The sequence below is a fragment of the Sarcophilus harrisii genome, chromosome 6 (assembly GCF_902635505.1).
Source record: "Sarcophilus harrisii chromosome 6, mSarHar1.11, whole genome shotgun sequence".
In the NCBI taxonomy this organism is placed as follows: Eukaryota; Metazoa; Chordata; class Mammalia; order Dasyuromorphia; family Dasyuridae; genus Sarcophilus; species Sarcophilus harrisii.
In genome coordinates this window covers 186,173,288-186,199,885 of record NC_045431.1, presented here as the reverse complement: position 1 = coordinate 186,199,885, position 26,598 = coordinate 186,173,288, and the positions used below count along the sequence as shown (strand labels likewise).

Below are 26,598 nucleotides of genomic sequence, written 5' to 3'. Positions count from 1 at the left end.
AGAATCAGACTCTGAATTATTGTACAATTAGCTTGTGAAGGAAATCAAAGATGCAGGTGTGCATAAATATAGGGACTGGGAATTCAATGTAATGGTTTTTAGTCATCTCCCAGAGTTCTTTTTCTGGGTATAGCTAGTTCAGTTCATTACTGCTCCATTAGAAATGATTTGGTTGATCTCGTTGCTGAGGATGGCCTGATCCATCAGAACTGGTCATCATCTAGTATTGTTGTTGAAGTATATAATGATCTCCTGGTCCTGCTCATTTCACTCAGCATCAGTTCGTGTAAGTCTCTCCAGGCCTTTCTGAAATCATCCTGTTGGTCATTTCTTACAGAACAGTAATATTCCATAATTTTCATATACCACAATTTATTCAGCCATTCTCCAACTGATGGACATCCATTCAGTTTCCAGTTTCTAGCCACTACAAAAAGGGCTGCCACAAACATTCGTGCACATACAGGTCCCTTTCCCTTCTTTATAATCTCTTTGGGATATAATCCCAGTAGTAACACTGCTGGATCAAAGGGTATGCACAGTTTGATAACTTTTTGAGCATAGTTCCAAACTACTCTCCAAAATGGTTGGATTCGTTCACAACTCCACCAACAATGCATCAATGTCCCAGTTTTCCCGCATCCCCTCCAACAATCATCATTATTTTTTCCTGTCATCTTAGCCAATCTGACAGGTGTGTAGTGGTATCTTAGAGTTGTCTTAATTTGCATTTCTCTGATTAATAATGACTTGGAGCATCTTTTCATATGACTAGAAATAGTTTCAATTTCTTCATCTGAGAATTGTCTGTTCATATCCTTTGACCATTTTTCAATTGGAGAATGGCTTGATTTTTTATAAATTAGAGTTAATTCTCTATATATTTTGGAAATGAGGCCTTTATCAGAACCTTTGACTGTAAAAATATTTTCCCAGTTTATTGCTTCCCTTCTAATCTTGTCTGCATTAGTTTTGTTTGTACAAAAACTTTTCAGTTTGGTATAATCGAAATTTTCTATTTTGTGATCAGTAATGATCTCTAGTTCTGCTTTGGTCATAAAGACCTTCCCCTTCCACAGGTCTGAGAGGTAAACTATCCTATGTTCCTCTAATTTATTAATAATTTCATTCTTTATGCCTAGGTCATGAACCCATTTTGACCTTATCTTGGTGTACGGCGTTAAGTATGGATCAATGCCTAGTTTCTGCCATATTAGTTTCCAATTTTCCCAGCAATTTTTATCAAACAGTAAGTTCTTATCCCAAAAGCTGGGATCTTTGGGTTTGTCAAAGACTAGGTTGCTATATTTGTTGACTGTTTTATCCCTTGAACCTAATCTATTCCACTGATCAACTAATCTATTCCTTAGCCAATACCAAATAGTTTTGGTAACTGCTGCTCTATAATATAATTTTAGATCTGGTACAGCTAAGCCACCATCATTTGATTTTTTTTTCATTAATTCCCTTGAAATTCTTGACCTTTTGTTTTTCCATATGAACTTTGTTGTTATTTTTTCTAGGTCATTAAAATAGTTTTTTGGGAGTCTGATTGGTATAGCGCTAAATAAATAGATTAGTTTAGGTAATATTGTCATCTTTATTATATTTGCTCGCCCTATCCAAGAGCATTTAATATTTTTCCAATTGGTTAGATCAGACTTAATTTGTGTGAAAAGTGGTCTGTAATTTTGCTCATAAAGTTTCTGATTTTCCCTTGGCAGATAGATTCCTAAATATTTTATATTATCAGTAGTTACTTTAAATGGAATTTCTCTTTGTAACTCTGACTGTTGGATTTTGTTAGTGATATATAAGAATGCTGATGACTTATGTGGGTTTATTTTATAACCAGCAACTTTGCTAAAGTTGTGGATTATTTCTAATAACTTTTTAGCAGAATCTCTGGGGTTCTCTAAGTATACCATCATGTCATCGGCAAAGAGTGATAATTTGGCTTCCTCATTGCCTATTCTTATTCCTTTAATCTCTTTCTCAGCTCTTATTGCTATAGCTAGCGTTTCTAATACAATATTAAATAGTAACGGTGATAGTGGGCAACCTTGTTTCACTCCAGATCTTATTGGGAATGGTTGCAGTTTGTCTCCATTACATATGATGCTTACTGATGGTTTTAAATAGATGCTGCTGATTATTTTAAGGAAAAGTCCATTTATTCCTATACTCTCAAGTGTTTTTAATAGGAATGGATGTTGGATTTTATGAAATGCTTTTTCTGCATCTATTGAGATGATCATATGGTTTTTGTTAATTTGGTTATTGACATGGCCAATTATATTGATAGTTTTCCTAATATTGAACCAGCCCTGCATTCCTGGTATAAATCCTACTTGATCATAGTGTATTATCTTGGAGATGATTTTCTGTAGTCTTTTAATAGCAGGTTTTTTTAATGTATATTTTTTACCAGGTCTAATCTGTTAAATTTATTTGTCACCTCCAGTTCATATTCCTAAGGGATATTATTTAGCTTATACCTATATAGTCTGATATTTTTCCTTTTGTCAATTTAAATCTGAATTTTTCGATAAGAAGCTATTGTTCTGAGCTATAGTTAGCATCAGGTTTTGTTTTAACTTTCTGTATAAAGTTTCTCCACCTTTGGCTGCAAAGTATATAACCCATCTGATTTCAATATTGACCAATTGATAATGTCCATGTGTAGAGTCACCTTTTGGGTTGTTGAAAAAGATTGTTTTGACCAACTAGTTATCTTAACAAAATTGTATTAGTTTCTGTCCTATGTTATCTTGTACTCTTAAGACTAAACTTGCCAATTATTCCAATTACCTTTTGATTTTCTACATTATTATTCCAATCTTTTTGAATGTAATATTTTTGGATACTGTTTCTAGAAAATGTTATAGGTCTTTATGGCACTGATCCACTTTGTCCTTGTCAGCATCCAGTAGTTGGAGCATAGAGATAATTCTTATTACTTTACTTAGCGTGAGATTGCTGAATTGAAAAACTATGATAATATCTTTGGTGACATTATTGGATGTTCATTAAAAATAATTCTTTTTATTTTTGTTCCCCACAGGGAATTTTAAAATTGTGCTATGAATGGTGATACAGGTGCGACGGTGGTAACTTCACCACCTCCAACCACAGCCCCTCATAAGGAGAGATATTTTGATAGAGTAGATGAGAACAATCCAGAATATTTGAGAGAGAGGAATATGGCACCAGATCTTCGTCAGGATTTCAATATGATGGAGCAAAAGAAGAGGGTTTCCATGATTCTGCAAAGTCCAGTAAGAGAACAATTTTTTTTCCTTAATTAAATCTTGTGCTTCTTCTTAAAAATAGTTTAACATTTCTTAGTCATTTACTGTTTTCTGTAATATATGGTTCCTAATTTATATTTGCTCCAAATTCTTCAAGGGACTTGTTTCATCTCAGGGAGGACAATAAATGAAGGCTATTGTGACTGATCACATGTATAATTTATCATATGCATATATGTACAATGTGATATTTTTTCACAATAGTGAAATATTTAACTAGCCAGAAAAATGTATCACATTGTACATATATGAAGACAAATATGCACATGTGGAGATAGGTGTAGTGAGATACATAGATATGCAATATATGCTATCTAAGCAATCCCCATCTATGTTTGAAATTTCCTATATAGGTTTATGACCATATAGTTATATATTCAAGAATGGGGGACAGAAGTGGCGGGGACCATATCTTAGAAGTATGTTCTCCAACAGATGGGTTCTCTAATTTCAAAGTATTGTGGATCTTCATCCATAAAACTATCATTCACAGGTCCTTATTATTTTGTTTACCTTTGATAGTGATTCAAAGGACAAAGTTAATTCAAAGAAAAAACATTTAATGAAATTGTCATAGTAAAAAAGTACTCTCTCTTCCCCTTCCCCCATTGGGATATATTCTCATAAATACCTATAGTGAGAAGAGTGGATACAAATAAAAGATACATGTGGAGAGAAAGAGAGGACACATGATTAAAGCACAGACATGGAAAGGAGACTTCTGTCTTTGACACTTCAGGACCCCTTCCTATATGTTCAGTCTTATATATTCCTTTTCTTGCACTCTGAGATCTAGTAAATAGTAGCCTCTGTGCTCTTCCTCACATACAATACTCCATGTTGATTCTTCTGTATGATTTTGTGGCTTTCTAGAACTCTCTTCCTCTTCTTCTCATCCCCTAGCTTTGCTGGTTTTCTTCAAGTCTGAGCTGAAGTCCCATTTTCTGCAAGAAGCCTTTCCCAATCTTCCTTAATCTTAATGTCTTCCCTCTAAGGCTTCCTCCAAATTTATCCTATTGACATCTCATTTGTACATAATTGTTGCATCTTGCCTCTTCTATTAGACTGTGAGCCAGTTTTTTTGCTGGTACATGGTAGGTGCTTAATACATGCTGGTTCCCTGGTTGACTATTTTGTCTTCTAGTGACAACTCACTGCTTCTTCTGGCATTAGTTTGATATTTCTCTGAGCCCGACATGCTCCCCACTAGCCTTGTAGTTTTCAATGAATGCTGTTATCAGTCTTACACTGATACTGCTGTGGTAGATACTTTTCTACTGGTTTCTTCAGGATTCTGTTCTGCTGGCATCCCTGATGAATGCTTTAGATATTATCTCCCATTTGGCTTCTGACTTGTTTAAAATGCTTACTTAGGGTCCTTTAATAATGCTTTTTTATAAATATCATTAAAATCTTCACCCTAGAAGCAAAAACAAACCTCCTTTGTTAAGTTTCTTCAAATTCTAGATTCTCAGATCTCCTGTCTTCTGAGCATGAGATTCTTATTTTTGGGGGTCAAAGACTTTAGAAACAAAGAAATAATAATAGTCTAGAAAAGGCTGTCTACAATCATTGCTTCTTTTCTTTTCTTTCATTTCTTAGTTATTTATAGTCTGGTTTCTGTCCTCATCACTTAGTTGAGAATGATCTCAACAAAGTTATCAACATATTCTTAATTATTAAATCCAATGGCCTTTTCTCAGTTCTCACATTTCTTGACTTCTAAACTCAAATCCCAAATTACAAAATGCTCACTGGCCATTTTTAAAGTGTATATATTGTATTCATCTCAAACTCAACATGTTTGAAATAGAACTCATTGATATTCCCCCAAATCTGACGTTTTTTCAAAACTTCCCTTATTGCTGTGACCATGACCTCTAAGGTAATGATACAGCTTTGCTGATCCCTAGGAAAGGGAACTTTTCATACAGTGCCTAATTTTGACAAAACTAAAAAAAAAAAAAAAAAAAAAAAAATGAGTGATGGCAAACATTTTAAAAATTCTATGCTGGTTTTGTCTAGGTAAATTACTTGCAGTTTTCCTAATATGCTGTAGTTCGGGACTATTGCAGTAACTTTTTAAATTAACTCTTTGAGCCACCTCTCCCCCCGCTCCCCAATTCTTTCCTCATTCTAATTCATTCTTCACACAGCTGTCAAAATGATTTTCCTAAAATGTAGATAAGACTAAGTCACTTTCTTATTCAATAAACTCCACTGGCTCTCTATTATTTTTAGGATTTAATTTTAATTAAAGCCTTTCAATCTTAATTTACTCCTCTTTATATATTATACTCTTCGGTATACATTTCTTTCCTCATTACACATTACTTTCCTTCACCCACTCCATGGTTTAGCCATACTACTTTCATACACATTCCGCCATCTGCCATCTTTGGACCTTAGCACTGGTTATCCCCTCATGCATTTATTTTTAATTTCTGCCTCTTAGTATAATTAGCTTTAGTTCAAGCATCACTTTCTCCTATTATATAAATCTGTTATGACTGTAGCTTTAACATATGAGATAATCTATTAAGATGGGCCAAATGAACAAATATTACTATGTCCCTTTTATTTAATTCAATTTGACTAAGTTACTCTCAACCTTCCTCCCACTTACTCTCTACTACAGAATATAATCTATTTTCTTTAGCATTGTTCACCATGATTCATTATATGAATGCTTTTTAAGAAGCTCTTGGTTGACAATGCTATTATTGTCATGGATTAACATTTATTATACTTAATAAAGGCTTCACACATTACATTCTTCACCTGGCATTTTCCTAGTGAATGTTATTACTTAGTTTATAGAATCTTTCTAGCTCAGGGAATGAAACTGGAAGTGTTTCAAATAGCATCAGTCTGAAACCATGTAAAGCACACTCCTAACTCTGTAGTACTTATAAACAAACATATTTTATATATGGTTGTTTTGGACAGAGTGACATTGGGTAGTATTGTGATGTTTATGTTAAGCATTATTTATCTTTTATTGGAGCTATGATATCAGTATATGACCTTCCTGCACTGGTATAATTCATAGTTTGTCCATATCTTCTCATCCTCTGTGATTCTTGTCTATGTCCTTTGTAATGTTCTTGTTTTGGGTTTCTTGGCATCTTGGGGGCAGTCTTCTTTTCAGCAGAGTAATCACCATAAGAATAGCCAGGGGTTAAAGTCCAAATCCTTTATTATCTCTTTCTAAGTCTTGTCTCCTTTCCTGGGGCTGGTTAGCTTTCTTAAAGGCCTTCAAAGGGGACTTGGTTTCAGTGGAGAAAATGCAGGAGGACAGGCCTGTCACCACAATGCTGATGAAGATGGAAATGAATGTCTCTCTCCTTGGCTCCAAGCTCCTGCCTCCAGTCCTTTGTCTTCTCTTCTCTCAATGAATCTGGCTGAAGCTCCTACCTTATATGCTCTACATTGAGTATAAACCAATCATTATATCACTCAGAAACCATTATTTGTTGTAAGAATAAATCAATCATGCTGAACTTAGAGAACTATTAATCACCATGCTAAACTACATAACCATTGTCTCATCAATTCCACTGACTTAACATCTTGTAAGAATCCTTGTTTCAGAGTTCTGGTCCATAACAGTCCTTCTATAAATGCTCCATGCAAGTTGTGCCCCCATACTAGAAGCCTTCTGGATCTTTTCATATTGCTAGATAGCAATATAGCAAACAAACTGTCCTTTTTGCTACACAATCTGCTCAACTCCTTTTGTAGTCATTCATGTTCTTGAATGAAATCTTTACTAAAGTCCAGATGCAATTCAGCATATTTTCATTTTACTTTATACCTCTGAGCTTATATCATTGTCTAGATGAAGTATTTTTCTAAGATATATGTATTGATGGGTAATTTATAATGGACTACCTGTCTAACTACATGTCATAATCTAGGCTAATGGTCTCCATACTTTTTCTCTAATACATCCTGAAAAGGGTATGTTAAAAAAAAATTGTCTACACTCCCAATTATGTATATATTCACTTATTTATAAAGCATAAGTTCTACTGTACTAATAACCATTATAAAATATATAAAGTAACATTTTAAAATATTAAGTTAAAGATGAATTACTATTTTATCCTTGAGTAAGTAGAGAGCCACTGGAATTTATTGAATAGGGAAGAGATATGGTCATACTTGGGCTTTAGGAATACTACTTTGGCAGTTCTCTGGAAGATGGTTTGGAAAGAAGAAATACTAGGGCAGGGACAATGATTGAGAAGCTGTTAGAATAAAATGTAAGAGAGGTAATCAGAACCACAACTAGGGTGGTAACTATGTTAGTAGAGAAAAGGGAACAGATTAGATAATGTGGAAGTAGAATGAACTAGATTTGGCAATTGATAAGATGTTTGGGGTGGGGCTAGTGAGGAGTTGGAGATCATGCTGAAGTTTTGAACAACTCAGAGAAGGTTAGAGTTGTAGAGTAACTAAGGGAATAGCATGGGGGCAGGTATGTTGGAGATAATCCTCACTGACAAGCACATATTATTTTAAAGGTGGGATGCACACACACCTCCTTCATTGGTTGATCATATGTTCCTTCTGGTCAAATAGTCTCCACTTTGAAGACCACTAAACTGGGCCTAATATGGCCAGAATAATATTTCTTTTGCTAGGCCAATTAATCAAACAGTAAGAAGTTACTTATTTCTGTATAGGAGGGAAAAAGAGAAATGATTGGAATGTACTTTGGGTGGGTGAGGCAAAGATCTTTTTTAATAATACAAATAGAAAAATTGAGTTAAGTATCATTAAACTAAAATAATCTTTGTCCTTTAACTTTTAACTATTAAAATATTCTTTGGCTGCTTTTTAGGCTTTTTGTGAAGAATTGGAATCGATGATCCAGGAACAGTTTAAGAAAGGGAAGAATCCCACAGGCCTATTGGCATTACAACAGATTGCAGATTTCATGACCACAAATGTACCTAATGTTTATCCAGCAGCACCTCAGGGAGGAATGGCTGCATTGAACATGAGTAAGTAGATGGCTGTTTTTTACATAAATTTTATAGTTTGTATAAATTTTGTACAGTTTCCAAAAGCTTTTTCTGATAGAATGCAAATTCCTTGAGAAGAAGGATTATTTCATTTTTGTCTTTGTATCTCCAGTATGCTGCATGGTGCTTGACACTATGTAATACATACTCATCAACTTATGAATATCTCATGTGAAATGAAAAGAAATGTAAGTAGAACTCCTGTCTATTCTCTTTAACATATATTTTAAGATATCAGCAAGGTAGCTTAGGGTCATAAAATTTGAGAACCGAAAGAGATCGTAAAAGTTATCACTTCTAACTAACTCTATATTTTTATAAATGAGGAGTCAACCCTAGAGAGATGAAGTGAATTGTAAGTCACATAACTACAAAAAGGAATGTGCCCATCTTTGAATTTTATTTTTCTTACCCTTAAGACTTAATTCTTTGTCCCAAGCCAAAAATGCATAATAAGTTTGTTTTGTTTTTAGTAAAATATAATCATGAAACATATAACATTGACTTGATCAACAAAATGCCAGAAACACTTTCTAATTAAATTTCACCTCAGAATCATGAAACCTAACTATAACATTGTTGGTTTTGTCCCCTCTCATCCTGAATCAAATTGGATTTGATTTAACAGTAATAACAATCAACACTAAAACTAAAGTGGCAATAAATCTTGAGTTCCAACATTTCATCTTTTGTGGAATCAATTAATTTCATTAAATATGTTGAAATAAATTCTTAAATGTATTTTAAAAGGCCTCCATTTTTATAAGAAAATTGGAAAATCTATTTGCCAAGGAAATGTTTATTTGTTCTTTTAGCATGTAATTTATGGATTTTCAAAAGCATTATTAATCAAATCAATAATAAAATTAATAAATAAAAATAAGATAAATTTAATAACTAATTAAAAGAAATCCATAAAAAGTTTGCTTGCCAAATTATGTCAGGGTAACTAACACACTTTTACTCAGCCAAATAATTAAAAAATTATTCATTCTCTCCCTATCTTCTATAACCCAGTCAAAATGGAGCAATGCCAGAGGTGGAACAAAAGAAAAATGGTAGATGGAGGCAGGAAAACATTAATTATTTGGTCATGATTGGTGTGTGAAATAGTAACATGTATTTCAGAGTATTTTTTTTTTAAGAATTAACTGACCCTTCCCATGATACATCTAGTTTTCTTGTCTGATCTTATGGGACAGACTCAGATGAATAATGGGTAGTTCTTTTATCTGTTTCATCTGAATTTCTTCACATTTTTGTTTTGGTGTTCCATGGTCACTTATGAAAGAGTCGATATAATATTACATGATAAGTTTATTGTTCATTTTAATGTCTGATTCAATCCATCTTCTTAAAGCCAAATAGCATCTCATAGTTTTCAAAATGGGTATAGCTTAATATAATTCTTAATGAATTTCAAAGAATTATGGCATGTAAATAGAGTTTAAAGCAAGAAGAGTTTTTACTTTTACTACTAATTTAGTTAGACATGCAAGAAAAACTTGTTAGTTTAATAATAATAATGTCTCTTTTATACCAATAAAGGCATTAAAAGCTAAAGTAAATACCTAAAAGGAGACAAATGGAAATAAATGATAAATACCATACCATTTATATATATATATTTTAAAATCTTGGCCATTCCTCATGAATATAAATCAATTCTTGTTTGCCTAGACTTCTGAACTACTTACAGAATACCATACAACTACGTGTGTTGTCTGATCCCTGAGGGTTAGGGGTGGCCAGACCAATGCTCATACTGGTGACTGAGAGATTCATTCACCAGGCTTGAGGGCAGAGTCCATCCATAGTTCAGAAATGTAATCTGGAAACCATGTTAGCAATCTGAGATCCTTGAAAACATCAAAAGTCTAAGAAGGAGTGATGGAAGTGAGAGGCAGAGCTATCTTCACAAAAACCAGGAAGCATGTTACTATGTAGGCTAGTGAAATGACTCTTGATCCTTGAAGGTTAACTCTTGTCAAAGTGATTTTTAGACTAATTATTCTAATGTATCAGCTAGTATCAACATCATGTTATGCACCAGACACTCTTCTTTCCCTGCCACATCAGTGATGCTATAAGAATGGACTCCTTAATGATTAAAACTCATTGACTATATGTGGATTGAAAATGACAAATGCAGTTACAACTGAGAAAAAATTAGGTATTGGAGGTCATGGTTCTTGATATTATTGCTTGCTGTTTTTGATTAAGTTGCAGACATGAACTTCATTAACATTTTTTACAAATATTGAAGCCTTTTGAGAATTAAGAATCATGAGTTATTTTCATCTCATATATAATTGAGAATTATGAGCATTCTATGAAATTATAACTAATAAAAGTAACCCTCACTATAACTGTGGCCACATAAGCCTGATTCAATACTTCTAAACTTACCTTGTGTTAATTTCATTAAATACTTTGGCCATCCAGAATCTGATCCTATTCATTCTTGCCAATTATAAGATATAGTAATGCCCCAAGTTTATAAAGCTCTTTCCTTGCAACAGCTTTGTGCAGTTATTACATCCCTGTACTGAGAAAGAACTGAATTTTAGAGAGTTTTAGTGTTTGAGTTGAAGAGATACAATAGGTAGCACTAGAATTTGAAACCAGGCATCTGTATATGCCTGGTATATGTATATGTATATCTCCAAATCCATAGCTTTCCCCATTATATTCCATTCTATCTATGTATTACCTTTCCATTATATCCCATTATCTCATAAGTTGATGCAAAACAGACAATGTATACTTTTGAGAATACATTTTCCACAAATTCTTACCTGAACTATTAGTCTATAAACTGCAAGGTTTGATATTATCAAACAAAGTAAGTCATTGACATTGGAAATTGTGAACCAACTTCAGGAGGCAAAATGAATAGTTTTTGAGTTGCCAAAACAATTTATGACCCTTTTATCTACTATTTCTTCTTATTGCTATTGTGTTTGTTTACAGAAGCTCTTTTCCACCTTAAAATTTTCTGCTTTTTAGATACTTGAACTGCTAGAATAATTTGTAGTATTTGTATTCATTTCAGTAAATACTCTGATCATCCTCAGTCAAATACTCTATAAACTTTCACTTAAAATATAATAATAGGCTTTGAATAAAGATCTGAGAGGCTTCCTATAAATAAAGTATGAAAAGTTCCCAGGGTTTGAACTTCTGACATTTATTTTGACTAAGGAAAGTCTTTTGTTTCTTTCCTTGAACTCATGTATGTTCCAGATAAAATTACCAAATAGCCAACTTCTGGTTAGATAAATTATTACTGTTTTTGTGTTGCATTGCTTTGAGTTCAAAGATTATTTGTTATTGTTGTTGAGTTGTTTCAGTTGGTCCAACTCAACTCTTTGTAATCCTATTTGGGGTTTTCTTGGCAAAAATACAAGAGTGGTTTGCCATTTCCTTCTGCAGATCATTTTATGATTAGGAAACTGAGGTTAAACAGGATTAAGTAACTTGACCAGCATCATCAATTAGTGAGTATCTGAGATGGGATTTGAATTTAGGTCCTGCTGTTTCCAACCCCACCTAAGATTAAAGCATTTACTTTTTGAACTGAAATTTAGTTTTGACTAACTTAGTGTGTAGAGAACATGAAAAACATAAAAGTTTTATCTAAGTTATAGGAAAGACTGAAATCTTTTGAAAATAACAATAAAATACTTAATAGTCAATAAATCTACAAAAATAATTTTCAGTTGTCTTTTTTTTTTTATGAACTGCTATAATTTTGCATAATTTCTTTGAGTTCTGTGGTTCATAAAACCACTAGCAATAAAAGTTTGGTATTTTGGAAATGCAGCCACATTTTAGGGTAGAGTGCTGTAGGGTTAGAGTTATTCCTGTTAGTCCCCTTTTAATAAATGAGATAGGGTTGGGGTATATGCCTGATAGGAACTATTGGGCACTATTTTAGCTGACACGTACTCAGGATGAAGAGGGTTTCTTCCAATTTGCACAGGGCACATCAATATTTCAGGAATGTGTATCTAAACTAGGGACTTTTCAACAACAAATGTTCCAAAGCATAGTACTGGGTTTTAGGTAATGTGGTGTAGTAGAAAATGCACTGGATCTAGCATCAAACATTTAGAACCTGGATTAAAATTCACTTCCACCTCTTAATGCCTTTTTTATCTTGGGCATATCGCAAAATCAACCTCTTACTCTAATCCTCAGTTTTTCCCTCTGTATAATGAAGAGTAGATTTCATGGTCTCTGAGGTCCCTCTGATTTTTAAATTATAATTCTCTGATTCTTATGTTGATCTAAATGTGAAAAGAAATATGTTTTTTTGTGTTTGTTTTGTGCTGTGGTTGAAATAATCACCATTTTTTTTTTTACAGTTATTAAAGCACAAACAATTGGAAGTGATTTCTTGTTCATTTTTCCTTAAAAAGTTAACTGTGTAATGAAGCAAAAAATTTAAATCTATACCTTGGAGAAACTGAATTTGAATTTTGTGTCTTCTTCCTATATTCACTCATACTCCAGTGGGACCAGTAGATAAATAAAAGGGGAGAGGAAAACTACCCTTTCCACATTTCCCACCCTACAGAAAAGCAGTAGATCATGGAAAAAGGAAGAGATGAAACTAATTTTTTAGATATCTACACAGTGCATAATTCCTGCTTTGAATAATCAAATCCCAAATGCAGGGAGAGGGATTTGATAACTTTGGCAAGTACCTTAACAATGTGGCATCTTAAGTGTGGCATTTTTAACTGACTGTCCCCAAATAAGTGTCTGCCTGTTCCATTAAAACTTTTGCCTCTAGTACATCAAGGCTTATTTCCATGGTTTTCATTTTACATTTTATTTTGCAACATTGTAATGCATTTCTCATATAAATATTATATTTATAATTTATATCAACATATAACATTATAAATATTCTAGCTATTTGTATATGTATCAGGCCTCTACTAGACTAAACGCTATGAAATGACTAACAATAATAGCTAACATTTACATTAATATTTACTATGTTCCAGGCACTATGCTAAGCATTCATTGGATCCTCACAACAATCTGGGAGATAGGTACTATCAGCTCTATTTTACAGTAGAGTGTGATGACCACGCTAGCACCCAGGATACCTTAGAATCAGCCAGAGTCGTGATAAGCAAAAGTCCTTAGTCTTTATTCTTGGTGTTTAGGGGTAGAAGTGAAGGGGATGGAAGCAAGATCTCTGTAACTTCTTTCTTCCTTATCCACTGCCAAAGTGGCCCTGGCTAGTCTTACTTCACCCCCTAGTCCCTCCTACAATCTTCTGTATACACCAATCATCGAACCAGCACAGGATAGTGGGAAGGGCCATTTTCCAAGCATATGTCCATAGAGTATTGTCCAATCAGTAGTTAGCCTCAAGTGCCTGAACTGACCTCAGTGCAATAAATCAAGAGTTTCAGCCCTCTACAGTAGAGGAAACAGGCAAACAGAATTTAAGTGACTTATACATAATTACAAAGCTACTAATTTTCTGAAACCCAATTTGAACTAAGATCTTTTGGACTCTAGGGTGCACCTAATTGCACTGAGTGCCCTTAATAGCAAGAAAAACAAGAAAAACTAAGGGACCTTAACAACAAATAACCAAAATATCCACAAAGAGCTCCTTAGATCTTAGAATCACCCTTCTAGCATTAGGTTGCTCTAAGCTTCTATTTATCTACTTTTGTTTGCCACACTAGTCGCACTAAGGAATGGATTTTAAGCTATTTAACCCATACTTACTGTGCTCATAATAGTTGCTAACTAGATTCCTGATGTGTAAACACAAATTTTGTTGTGAAGTATTTATTTTTAAAAGAATATTAGAGTTGTTTACTTGTGATTTTTGAAGATGTATTGTGAATTTGCGGAAAATATTTTTACTTTTTCTGAGCTTTATTAAAGCAAAAACATGTTAATAATATTGTATTGAAAAGTTTTTTTATTTTTTATTTTAATGATTCCATCTTCTTTTGAGATACCTAAAGGGACAGAATCAATTTTAACTTTGCTTTGCTTATTTAAGAGATTTTTGACTGTGGCAGCTAGGTGATAGCGATTAGAACACTGACCCTAGAGTCAAGAGAACCTGAGTTCAAATTCTGTCTCAGATATTTATTAACTTTAATCCTAGACAAATTTCTTAACCCCAATTGCCTCCCCTTTCCACTCCCCACAGAAGATTATCACTTTACTTTGTAGAAATGATTTCACTTATTTTGTTCATTTGAACACTAAAAATTCAGCCTTTAGATTTTAAAAAAGCCTCATTATTTTGCAAGTCATAGTAGATAGGTTTATATTATACAAAATAGAGTATACAAAATATAGAATTTCTGTCTTACATTGTTAATATTTGATTATAACTGGAAGAGTTTAGTTTCCCCAAAAGTCTTTGAACTTTATTTTTGTCTATTTTGAATGAATATAAGAAATTGTGTGTTTTATTTGGAGTAGCAAAAAAAAAAAAAAAAAATAGTACATCTAGCCATAGTTGGTAAATAGATAGATGAACAAATTGTGATGTGTGAATATATTTCACACTGTCAGAAGCTATATATTTGAAAGTCTACAAAGTGAATACAAGAGAATTAGAATATATTGACTATAACAGCCAACAAACATTTTAAAAAAACACTTTCATAAAGGGTTAGGAAAGCCTACAGAATGTTATTTTATTAAATTAATATACCCATAAAAAACCAAAAAGCAAATAATTGATGCCATAATTTAATTTTCTAGTTTTTAAAATGTTTTTATTGTTAGACAAGTAGAATGGCTTAGTAGATAGAGAACTATCTGTGTTCATGTCCCTCTTCTGTCACATACTGGCCCTGTGACCCTGGATAAGTTGCTTTCTGCAACCCTCTAATACAGAAGGTGCTGACCTGGTTAGTAAAGGAGTTTCTTTACCTTAGATCTCTCCATACCAGGGAAGTCACAGGTCTAGTTCTTTACTTTTTGTTAATAGATTTAGAATACAAAAGTATTTATCCCCACCCCAATGACCATGGCATCTCAGCTATAATTTATAGTCTTTAAGAATTGCTTGAAGAACCAAGAAATTAAATGACTTGACCATTATTACATAGCTAGTGTCAGAAGTATTATTTGAACTCAGGTCTTCCTGACTCCAAGCATATTATCATCATGCCATTTTGCCTTTTGTGTTGTGGGATAAGAAGGAGAGAAGACATGTAATTGTTTCTTTCCAATTTATTAACTGATTGTGATATTAGCACTAAAACAATAATTGCAATTGAGTTGAATAATAACCAATATGGAAATATGGAAAGAACACTGGCTTTGGATTAGAGACCTGAATTCTAATCTCTATACTGCTATTTATTTTGGGCAAGTCTGCTTAAATTGAGCATTTTCTTTTTTTCCATTCTCTTACTTGGCAATTCTATTTCCACAATATCTCTCATATCCTCCTATATCCCTCATCCTATTCAGACATTTATCTCTCACCTGATCTATTGCAAGAGGCATTAACCTCCTCATGAGCTTCCATCTTCTATTCCTTCCTTTCTCCTTTGTGTCCTCTAAATCAGAGGTTATCAGATACGGTTGAACCACCAAACACTGCTTCAGAAACTTTAGTGACTTTCTATTTTTTTTTCTTTAAAATAAAATTCAAACGCTACAGTTTGTCATTTAAAACAGTTCATGTTCTGTCTTCATTCCACTCTTCCAAACTTATTTCATATTACATTTTTTTTTCATGCAATGTACCTTCATCGTCTGCTTATTTTCTAAATTTAGCCTTTAATGTTATCTACTCAGTGGTGCAGCAAATAAGAGTACTGGGTCTGAAGCCAAGAAGCATGAGTTCAAGCAGAATCAGACACCTACTGGTTTTGTGACCCTGGGCAAGTCACTTAACCCTGTTTGTTTTATTTTGCTTATCTATAAAATGAACTGGAGATGGAAATGGCAAAACACTTTACTATCTTTGCCAAGAAAATTCCTAATGGGACCAAGAAGAATTGGACATGACTGAAAAAGGACTGAATGGCAGATAACAACTTATATGTTTATGATTTTGCCCAGGCTGTGTAATGTGACTGGAATAAATTTTCTTCTCACTTATACCTCTTAAAATACTAGCTTTCTTCAAAACTCATCTCAAATACATGCCCTCTGAGATGAAAGGGTTGAACTAAAAGGCTTCTGAGTTATTATCTGGCTCTAACTCTGTGGTCCTGTAGTTCAGTAGGAAATGTTTCCTAATTCCTTGCATAACCATTTACATTCTGTATTCTTTTCCCTCCATTCCTTCATAGAAAGTAAATTATTTTATATGAAATTAAAAAAAATAATTTTGTAGTCTTAGAACCTAGCAAAGTACCTTGCATATTGTAGACAGTTAATAAATTCTTGTGGGATGATATTGAATTTTATTAACCTTTGTAAGCCCCAATTTTCTCAGCCATAAAATTGAGATAGTAATTTTGATATTATGTATCTTCCAAGTTAGTTGTGATCAATTGACATATAAAAAGTCATTATTTGAATTTGAGCAAAAAATATTAAATCCTTTCCTTTGTTTCTTATCATTTCAGGTCTTGGCATGGTGACACCAGTGAATGATCTTAGGGGATCTGATTCAATTGCATACGATAAAGGAGAGAAATTATTACGATGTAAATTGGCAGCTTTTTACAGATTAGCAGATCTTTTTGGGTGGTCCCAGCTCATTTACAATCATATAACAGTAAGTATTGAATCGGGTATTTACTAAGTGATTGCCATATGGAGCATGATATTTCTTCTATCTTTGGCCCCACCTTACCTTCCAAGTCTGAGTTACAATAAGTGGTGAAAGGATCTGCCTTTCTGGTTGTGTTGTTGAATCATGTCTGACCCTAGTTGGAATTTTCTTGGCAAAGATACTGGAGTGGTTTGCTATTTCCTTCTTTACACATTTTACAAATGAGGAAACAGAGTCAACCAAATTAAGGAACTCGTCCAGGATCATAAGACTAATAAAGTGTCGGAGATCAGGTTTGAACTCAGCAAGATTCAACTTTCTGACTCCAGGACCAGTATTCTGTGCATTATGGTGCTCCCTAGCGGTTCTTCTGATTGTTTAGCAGGAAACAAATAGAACTTTAATCAATTTGGTTTGAATTAGATCTTAAAAGAAATCATAATGAAATGTAATTCTTCAAAATTTGAAATACTTCACATATGAAGATGTGTCTTCATATAATGTGTGTTCTACATATAATTGCTTAAATTAGTTTTGTTTAAAAAACCCTTTTTTTTTTTTAAGAATATTTTTTTTTCCCCATTGGGTCTGCTTATTCTTCAGTTCACCTAAATTCCTTTAGCCATTACAACGTTAGAGAAAGATACCCATCTCCCAAGCTCTGTACCCTGTGACAGTGGGACCATTTATTCTACCACTTATGTCAGCTCTCTTCATTGTGACAAGATGAATGGTTATTGTCATCTGTAGTTCATTGTTCTTGTATAAATAAACTTTGATGCTAATTGGTCATCTATAATAGGGGGATTGTGAAAATCTTGCAGCTTTAATAAGATATAGAGGTTATTATTTTGATAGAACTGTTCTTTTTTTGTGGACTTTTCAAATGTTACATACTAGTAGTCCTCCTTATTATATACGTAACACTTTAAAAGATTCAAGTTTTTGTTAGACGATAAATATTTTTATGACTCTGAAATTTCCCCTTTGATTGGTTTGGCTTAGAATGTGGCAAAAACCAAAGCATAACTGAATTTTTAACCTTATATGCATAAAGACCTATGGTTTCTCAATGTGAAAATCCTGTCTGCCAAGGTACATGCCTATGCTTCTGTAACTTCTGGTCCTAAGAGTTACCTGAGGATTCTAAGAAGCTTGTGACTTGTTTCCCATCACATATCTAGAAAGCAGCAGGAACTATTCTGAAACCAGATCTTCCCGATTCCAAAATTAGCACTTTATTCACTACATCTCTTATCAGTTCTTATTATAAAGTAAAAATGAAACAGCAGAGAAAAGAAGAATCTGTAGACTGGCATTAGGTTATGAAAAATAATATTTTTGTCTTTGGAAAAGAAAGTAGGAGATAAAGGAAAAATAAACTACAGAATCTCCTTTAAGGAAAGAGTGTATTTTAAGTTTTTTAGAAGTATTTTGCTTTGAATTCTGGTTCTGTTTCAGTAAAAACATTAACTTCTTATTGTGTGTTAGGCTCTGGGGCAGATACAAAATTCAGATATGGTAAGAGACCTTGCCTTGGTAGAGTTCTTAGAACTTAGATTCTTTTAGGATAATTACTAGATAACTAATTACAGGGTGTCCCAAAGTCTTAATGCGATTTTAAGTTTTAATATGTGAAAAATAAACAATGTTAGATATGAGGTCATAAATTATAAATCATTATTGATAATCAGAAAAGTATGAATGAAAGAATAGATCACCATTAGTGACTGATCCAAATTCCTTTTTGTTGACTGCCCACTATATTTAGCCCTAGACCTTTTAAAGCGGAGTTTGCCTCTTTGCCAGATCCTGGCAATGTTAATTTTCCAAAAGCACTGGTCATTGTGGTTTCTGGCATTTGGTGTTTGCCTTTTCCAGGTACTGCATTATCTGGTCTCTCCCTGTGTGCTCCCTTGCCTTTTTTTTTTTTTTTCTTTTGGTCATTTTGATGATTTTAGTGTATTATGTACTGAACTTTCTGGGTAGTCAATAAAAGTGTCCTCAAAGTGCTAACTCAGTTAGCATAGCCTAATGGAAGTAGTGGTACCAAATGTAGAGTCAGGAAGCCTTTGGGCCTTCATCTACATTCTGACACTTAATCTCTGACCATAGGGAAGCCATTCCATCTTTCTGAGTTTCTTCAACTCTGAAATATATATAAAACAGAGATGTTAAACTCCAAGCCCAAGTTTTCAACCTACTACCTAATTGCCTGAACCAGATTAAAATGTAAATGAAAAATATTTAACCAAAAAAATAAATAAAAATACAGTGCAACTTAGATAATGTTGATATCAATATGAAATCCTATTTGTATTTGAGTTTGACATTACTGATATATAAAGTACCAACTTCACATCATTTTCAAGTTATCATTATTAATATGAATAAATTCAATTAATAGAATCTCAGCCTTAGAAGAGACTTTAGAGGTCTATTTCAGTCTCCACTTAAAAATACAAACTTTTTATAAAATATCTTCATTATCACCCTGCCCTACTCAAATAAAAAGGAAATTTGCTACCATTTTGGGTGGACTTTTCTTCAACTCCATCACTCAGTAAATATTTATTAAAGTCCTTACTATGATCAGTCATTTTGTGCTAAGCCCTGAGAATATCACTATTATTTGCAGTCTTGGGGAAGAGAGGGAAGAAGAGAGGAAAAATTTGGAACTCAGTATCTTATAAAAAATAAATGTTGATAACTATCTTTAAATGTAAATTGGAAAAAATAAAATATTACCTCCCCCCCCAAAAAAAAAAAAAATCAAAACCAATTCTTGCCCTCAAGAACTTATGGTCTAATGAGACCACGTACAAGATGGCAGTCTAGGAAACCCCAGAGACAACGATGTCTGCATTTATGAGATTACGGGTTAGCCAATGATGACTGTTCTGATGATGTCACAAAAGGTCCAGACATGGCCACTGGTGGTGGTGACTACTGGGAGTCAGTGCAAGGCATCCTGGGATGGAGATGGTATATGTACCAAAAAGTTGCATTACTTTTCTTTGGAAAATTGAAGAATTCCTTGAATTAGAAACAATATAGTCAGTTCTAGTCCCTGTTATCCATAATATAAAGGGGAAAAGATTGGGGTATGTAGTTGATTCAAGTTCCCAGACATAGACTCACTAGAATTTTTTTTTTTTTCTGTTAGTAAGAAAATTAAGTAACTTAAAATTCTATGGTTGCTCCTGTTATATCTTGCTCTCCTGATTCCTAATTTCCCTTCATTTCTAAGGAGCTTAGGGATCATTTAGTGCAACCTTATCATATGAAAGTACAAACAGAGTACTGTCTCTTTAATCAGAAACTGATTAAATCTATCATTTTTTCAATTTTTATCAATTTTTCTTTAACTGACCATGGGATAGCAAACTATGCAACTATGCAACTAGTTCTACTAACTTGTCAGTGAATTAAAAAAAAACCTATCAACACAAGTGTAGCTTCCATCATTAAAAAAAAAACAGTTCTACTTATATTCCTTTTCTTAGTTTTTTTTTTTTTTAATTCTATTAAATTTGGAAGTGGATTTGGTCAAAAATTAAAGACTTATATTTAACAGCTACTTTAATAAAGGCATATTAGTATAGCATTAGCTAGAAGTGGTAAGAAGTAGACACAGAAGTTACTTTGAGTCAGTTAAATTTAATTTTTAGTTAATTGAGGTTAGGGACCAGATGGAGAAAAGCTAGGCACATAACAAGAAAAGCGGATTACCTGATTCACATCCCTCATGCTCAGTTGGTATCTTTGAAAGGTTAAGAGAAATACCCCCAGCATTCCTTTTGTTGAATAAACTTCTTTGTGTTGATGTTAAAGGGGGAGATCTTTGCAGAGTTACATTAGATGAAGAGGCATGGATAGATTGTGATATGCATTGTTGAACTAAGAACACTCACATCTTTGAGATCACAGATCTCATTGAAATGTGAGAGTTTTAGTCTTAGAAGAAAGTTACTCTTGTAATTTTAACCTGATTCTGTCTCTTTAGTCTCTACTGCTGACTTTTATGAGATGAATTTCCTTCCCTTCAGATATAATTTCTTATACTCTGTTAAACTGAAGGGATGTGAAGGGACAGCACAGATCTCTATGCCTAAGAAGATTACAATTAAATGGGATCATGAGGAGTAGGACATATAAAGATAAAATGTGATAATGGTAAAGAAGAAATCCCAGATGAAGAAAAGTTGAAGAAAGAAAGTCCACTTCACTGAGGAAATCAGTCATTTCTTTTTTTTTTTTTTTTTTTAAGAATAAATGTCTTAACTTCACCCTCATTGCAGAATCAACAAAGTACTCAAAGAATACCTACTTAAGATATTTTTTAATTAAGAGAAAAAATTAAAACTATTGCCTAATTTTGCTTTATGTTTTAATAAGAACAAAGACGGACTAAAAATAGAAGGTATAAGGTTAATGGTGACTTTTGTATTTTAAAACATACCAGGGAAACATCTTATTTATTTGGAAACTCCTAGGTGAGAACAGAATACTGAGTTATAATATGCATGTTTCATAAAAAACAAGTCTTGGTAGATTAATAATTTTTTTTAATAGCCTTTAATTTACAGGATATATACATGGGTAACTTTACAGCATTAACAATTGCCAAACCTCTTGTTCCAATTTTTCACCTCTTACCCCCCCCCACCCCCTCCCCCTAAATGGCAGGATGACCAGTAGATGTTAAATATATTAAAATATAACTTAGATACACAATAAGTATACATGACCAAAACATTATTTTGCTGTACAAAAAGAATCAGACTCTGAATTATTGTACAATTAGCTTGTGAAGGAAATCAAAGATGCAGGTGTGCATAAATATAGGGACTGGGAATTCAATGTAATGGTTTTTAGTCATCTCCCAGAGTTCTTTTTCTGGGTATAGCTAGTTCAGTTCATTACTGCTCCATTAGAAATGATTTGGTTGATCTCGTTGCTGAGGATGGCCTGATCCATCAGGACTGGTCATCATCTAGTATTGTTGTTGAAGTATATAATGATCTCCTGGTCCTGCTCATTTCACTTAGCATCAGTTCGTGTAAGTCTCTCCAGGCCTTTCTGAAATCATCCTGTTGCTCATTTCTTACAGAACAGTAATATTCCATAATTTTCATATTTGGTAGATTAATAATTGAAAGAATTGGATGTGTTTCATTTGGAGAAGAATAGACTAGAAGAGGAAATTTGATACTCAATTATTTGACTATTTACCTTTCAGTGTCACAAATATTTGAATACCTACTTTCTGCAAATTATCATCATATAGAAGGCTTATTAAATTCATCTTAATAACTTCCTGTTAGAATAGACTTCTTATCTACTGTTCCATAATGATAGGCATTAAAGGGGGCTGATTTCAGCTCAGAACAAGATCATCCTTTCTAACAAGTTGAACTAAAAATGAGAGGGGATTTTTAGAAAGTAGTAAACTCTTTGTCACTAATGTCCATCTGAAAGAGAGATTTTCCAGGAAAAAATTTCTCAATTCCACTATAGACTTAACTAGACCTGGAAGATCCCAAATTCTTTGATTTTACTTGTTAACTCCAACATTAGGAAATTAATTCATAAGTAATGTAATTCAATATGACCTTTAGGAAGACTTTCAATTGTATCAAAGAATAGTCTGTAATAAATTCAGAAAATATTCAGTTCAACCAAAGTTTATTAAGTACCCATTATCTACATTGGGTTAGCCATTGGGACAGAAAATCCTGCTCTCAGGAGATTTACAGTCTACTTTAAGTATACATCATGTACACATATAAGCATAATACCAGCAGGGACAGTTGTAAGTGTATTTATTTTAATATAGTATCAAGAATTTTTTAAAGTATAAACTTAGCCATGTTAACAGAATTTGTTGCAAATATTCTTGTGTTTGTTTATTGTATGCTTTGTAAAAGCTTTAGAATATTTTATAAATGTTTTTAAAACTCATTACCTCACATTTAAATTATTGCCATAGCTTTCTGGTGGGTCTCCCTGCCTAATCATGGATTCTTTTGGTAGTATATTAAAGCTTATCGTGTTTATAAATGCTTTAAATAGGATTACACAGGAACCCAAAGATTAGTGAAAATGAAGAAGGATTTTTCCCCCATTAAAGTTCATGGAACCCCTGAAATCTAGGGATCTTGGATATCAAGTTAATGACTCCTTATAGATGATGGTTCCTAAGCAGTGACTTGAGGGAAGTTAGTATTCTAAGAGATCTGAGAAACAATCTGTGAAGTCACAGAGCTATAAAGAAAATAATTGCTTCTGACATTGCATTTGAGTCATTTGGCTGAAATTTAAAGAGCATCAAGAGACACAATATGAAATTAATTCTGGAAAGCTAAGTGAAAACTAGATAATAGAGGGTTTTAAATACCAAAAGGAGAAAGGTGAAAATAGTATGCTTTGATTCACATTTAGTTCCCATTCTTTGAATTCAGATGGCATTTTCCATCTCAATTCTATTGGATTTGTCTTGGTTCACTAATTTGCTGAGAAAAACTAAATCTAGTCAATTATCACACAATCTTGCTGTTATTGTGTACAATGTTTTCCTGGTTCTTCTCACTTCACTCAGCAGCAGTTCATGTAAGTCCAAGCATTTCTGAAATCATACTGCTCATTATTTCTTACAGAACCAAATATTCCATTACATTCATATATTATAACTTATTCAGCCATTCCTGACTGATGGGCAGCCACTAAGTTTCCAGTTTCTTACCACAACAAAAAGAGCTGCTACAAATATTTTTGCACATGAAGGGTCCTTTTCCTTCTTTTGTGATCCCTTTAGGATAGAGACTCAGTAGAGGATGCCTTATTGATAATGTTTTTGGTATACCACAGCTAACCCTTGTAACCTAGAAAGGATAATTGTAGTTTATTGATAGGAATGCCAATGATATGGGATACAAGTTGGCTATATGGCCACTGAGGTATTAACTCTGAAGTTCTACAATTTTGCAATTGAGGTTTTAAAAAGAAGAACCAATTTCACCCCTTCCTATTTATAGCTTTTTAAAAACATCAACTGCAAAACTGTAGAACCTCAGAGTTAGTACTTCAAAGCCCAACTAGTACCTAAATATGATCCATTACTTCACCCAGTTTGTATCCCATATCAGGGTATTGAGCCAGTTCTGATCATTCAGGATCTTGTGGTCATTTATGTTCAGCATATGCTGCTTTTATACATATGCTTTTGTATGCAAAAGTGTCTCAGCATGACGTTTCCCCCCCCCCACTATACCAATCATTGAAAAGAAGAATGAGACAAAGCAGCATAAAGATTTAATCTCTACTATCTAGAACCTGCCTTGTCTTATCTCCTTTTCAGCTCTGCCTACCATTTCTATTTCTCTTATGTACCCATACATCTTGATTTAAATCCTCATTCCTTCCTCCCCTCCTTGAAAATTCCCCTGAGAGAGAAAAGCCAAACAGCATTTTTTTCCCTTTTCCACTCCTCCTTGGATATACCCAGTTAATTGGCTGCAGGTCTGCTACAAAATGTATTTCTCCCACTTTTGTCATCAAGGGCTTCATTTAAAAAAATATAAATAACAATAAAATTCTAAAGGAATTTATCTCAGTTATTCTGCACAGAGGTCACTAAAATGTACATTAAATAACTAAGTTAAGAATTGACATTTTTTCATCATATGCTTTTTGTATAAAAAAAAAGCATAATAAATGCTTTTAGTGGAATGTTGAACTAATTCTAACATTTTTTCTTCTAGGCAAGAGTAAATTCTGAGCAAGAACACTTTCTTATTGTACCTTTTGGACTTCTTTATAGTGAAGTGACAGCATCCAGTTTGGTAAGTGATAATCCTTTTTATAAAAACCCACTACATATGCAAATCATACCAGGAAGTTAAATATTTCATAAATATTTGCTAAACTTCTTAGGAAACTAGAAAAGAATTACTGATTGTATTTTGTTTAGTTAACCTAATTTGGAAATATATGATCATAATCAAAAGTTATATAATGATAGAAAAATTAAATTGGGGTACATTAAATTTTTTATTTATAATTTATCTTTATTATTTTATATATTATATTTATATATAATTTATTTATAATTTTAAGGTTAAAATCAACCTTCAAGGAGATGTAGTTGATCGTGGAAGCACTAATCTAGGAGTGAATCAAGCTGGTTTTGTATTGCACTCTGCCATTTATGCTGCTCGGCCCGATATTAAGTGTGTTGTTCATATACATACACCTGCAGGGGCAGCGGTAAGTGTATTTATTATAATGTAGCATCAAGAATTTTTAAAAGTGTAAACTTAGCCATATTAACAGAATTTGTTGCAAATGTTCTTGTTTGTTTATTGTATTGTAAAAGCTTTAGAATATTTTATAAATGTTTTAAAAACTCATTACCTCACACCTAAACTATTGCCATAACTTTCTGGTGGGTCTTCCTGCCTAAAGTCTCTTCACTCTTCCACTCAGCTGCCAAAGTGATTTTCCTAAAGTATAGGCCTGACTTTGCCATACACACCCTCCTCAATAAACTCCAGGGGCTTCCTGGGGTAAGTACAAAATGCTGTAGCATTTAAAGCCTTTTACAACCCGCGAGGGCTTTTCCTATTTTTTTAATCACTATCAATTTATTCTCCTCTACCTACTCTACAATCCAGCTACACTTGCCTTCTTTATGTTCCATATACACAATATTCTGTCTTCTGATTCCATGTTCTTTCATTAGCTGTCCTCCATCTTTGGAATGTCCTTCTTCTTCATTTTAGTTTTGAACAACTCTTAACTTTTAGCAAGTTCTTCCTAATATTTAGCTCTAATTTGTAGCTTCCATCAATAGATTGTATTTATACTTTCTAATGCCAAACTTCAGAAGTCTGTTTACAGTTACTCATGATAATCCTTCAATTTAACTATATGAAAAAATCAGTCCTCTTTCTCTCAAGTCAAAGATTCTTAATCTTTTTTTAATATTATGGACCATTTACTTCAATAATGTTTTAGGTGCATAAAATAAAACTCATAGTATTATCAGGCATTACAAAACAAATTATTCTGTAATAGTTATCAAAATATTTTAAAAATAAATTAACAGCCCCTAGGTTAAGAACTTCTGGCCTAAGTCTTCTTTCTTCTAAATTGAATATTCCCTGTTCTTTTAACCTATCTTCCTATAAAATAATTTCAAGTACCCTTACCATCCTGATTGCCTTCCTCTAGACAAACTTCAGCTTTCAGTATAACACCCAGATCTGAACACAGTACTGTAAATACCATCTGAGCAAGGCAGAGTGCATTGTCTACTAGCTTATTCTGAACACTGTGTACTCAGTCTAAAATTATATTAAACTCTTTTCAAGTAGATAATGTTTTATTCTTTGGATTTGTACCCCCAGTACCTAGCACTATGCTTGACACATAATAGGTGCTTAACAAATACTTGCAGGATGATATATACTAAATTGTTTTAACCATTGTGTCCCATTGTTAATCCTAAAATTTTCAG

At 33.2% G+C, this 26,598-nt stretch overlaps 1 protein-coding gene across 12 annotated transcripts in view; it reads left to right on the top strand.

Annotated features, from left to right (window-relative positions):
- ADD1 (adducin 1) overlaps nt 1–26,598 on the top strand; it is a 104,996-nt gene that overhangs the window by 46,205 nt on the left and 32,193 nt on the right. For all 12 annotated transcript variants that reach the window (XM_031941704.1, XM_031941706.1, XM_031941705.1 and 9 more), the window contains exons 2-6: nt 3,065–3,278; nt 8,161–8,323; nt 16,930–17,081; nt 24,842–24,922; nt 25,197–25,346. In XM_031941704.1, coding sequence (XP_031797564.1) covers nt 3,084–3,278; nt 8,161–8,323; nt 16,930–17,081; nt 24,842–24,922; nt 25,197–25,346 — 741 coding nt within the window. In that variant the 5' untranslated portion in view covers nt 3,065–3,083. The remainder of the gene's footprint in view (nt 1–3,064; nt 3,279–8,160; nt 8,324–16,929; nt 17,082–24,841; nt 24,923–25,196; nt 25,347–26,598) is intronic.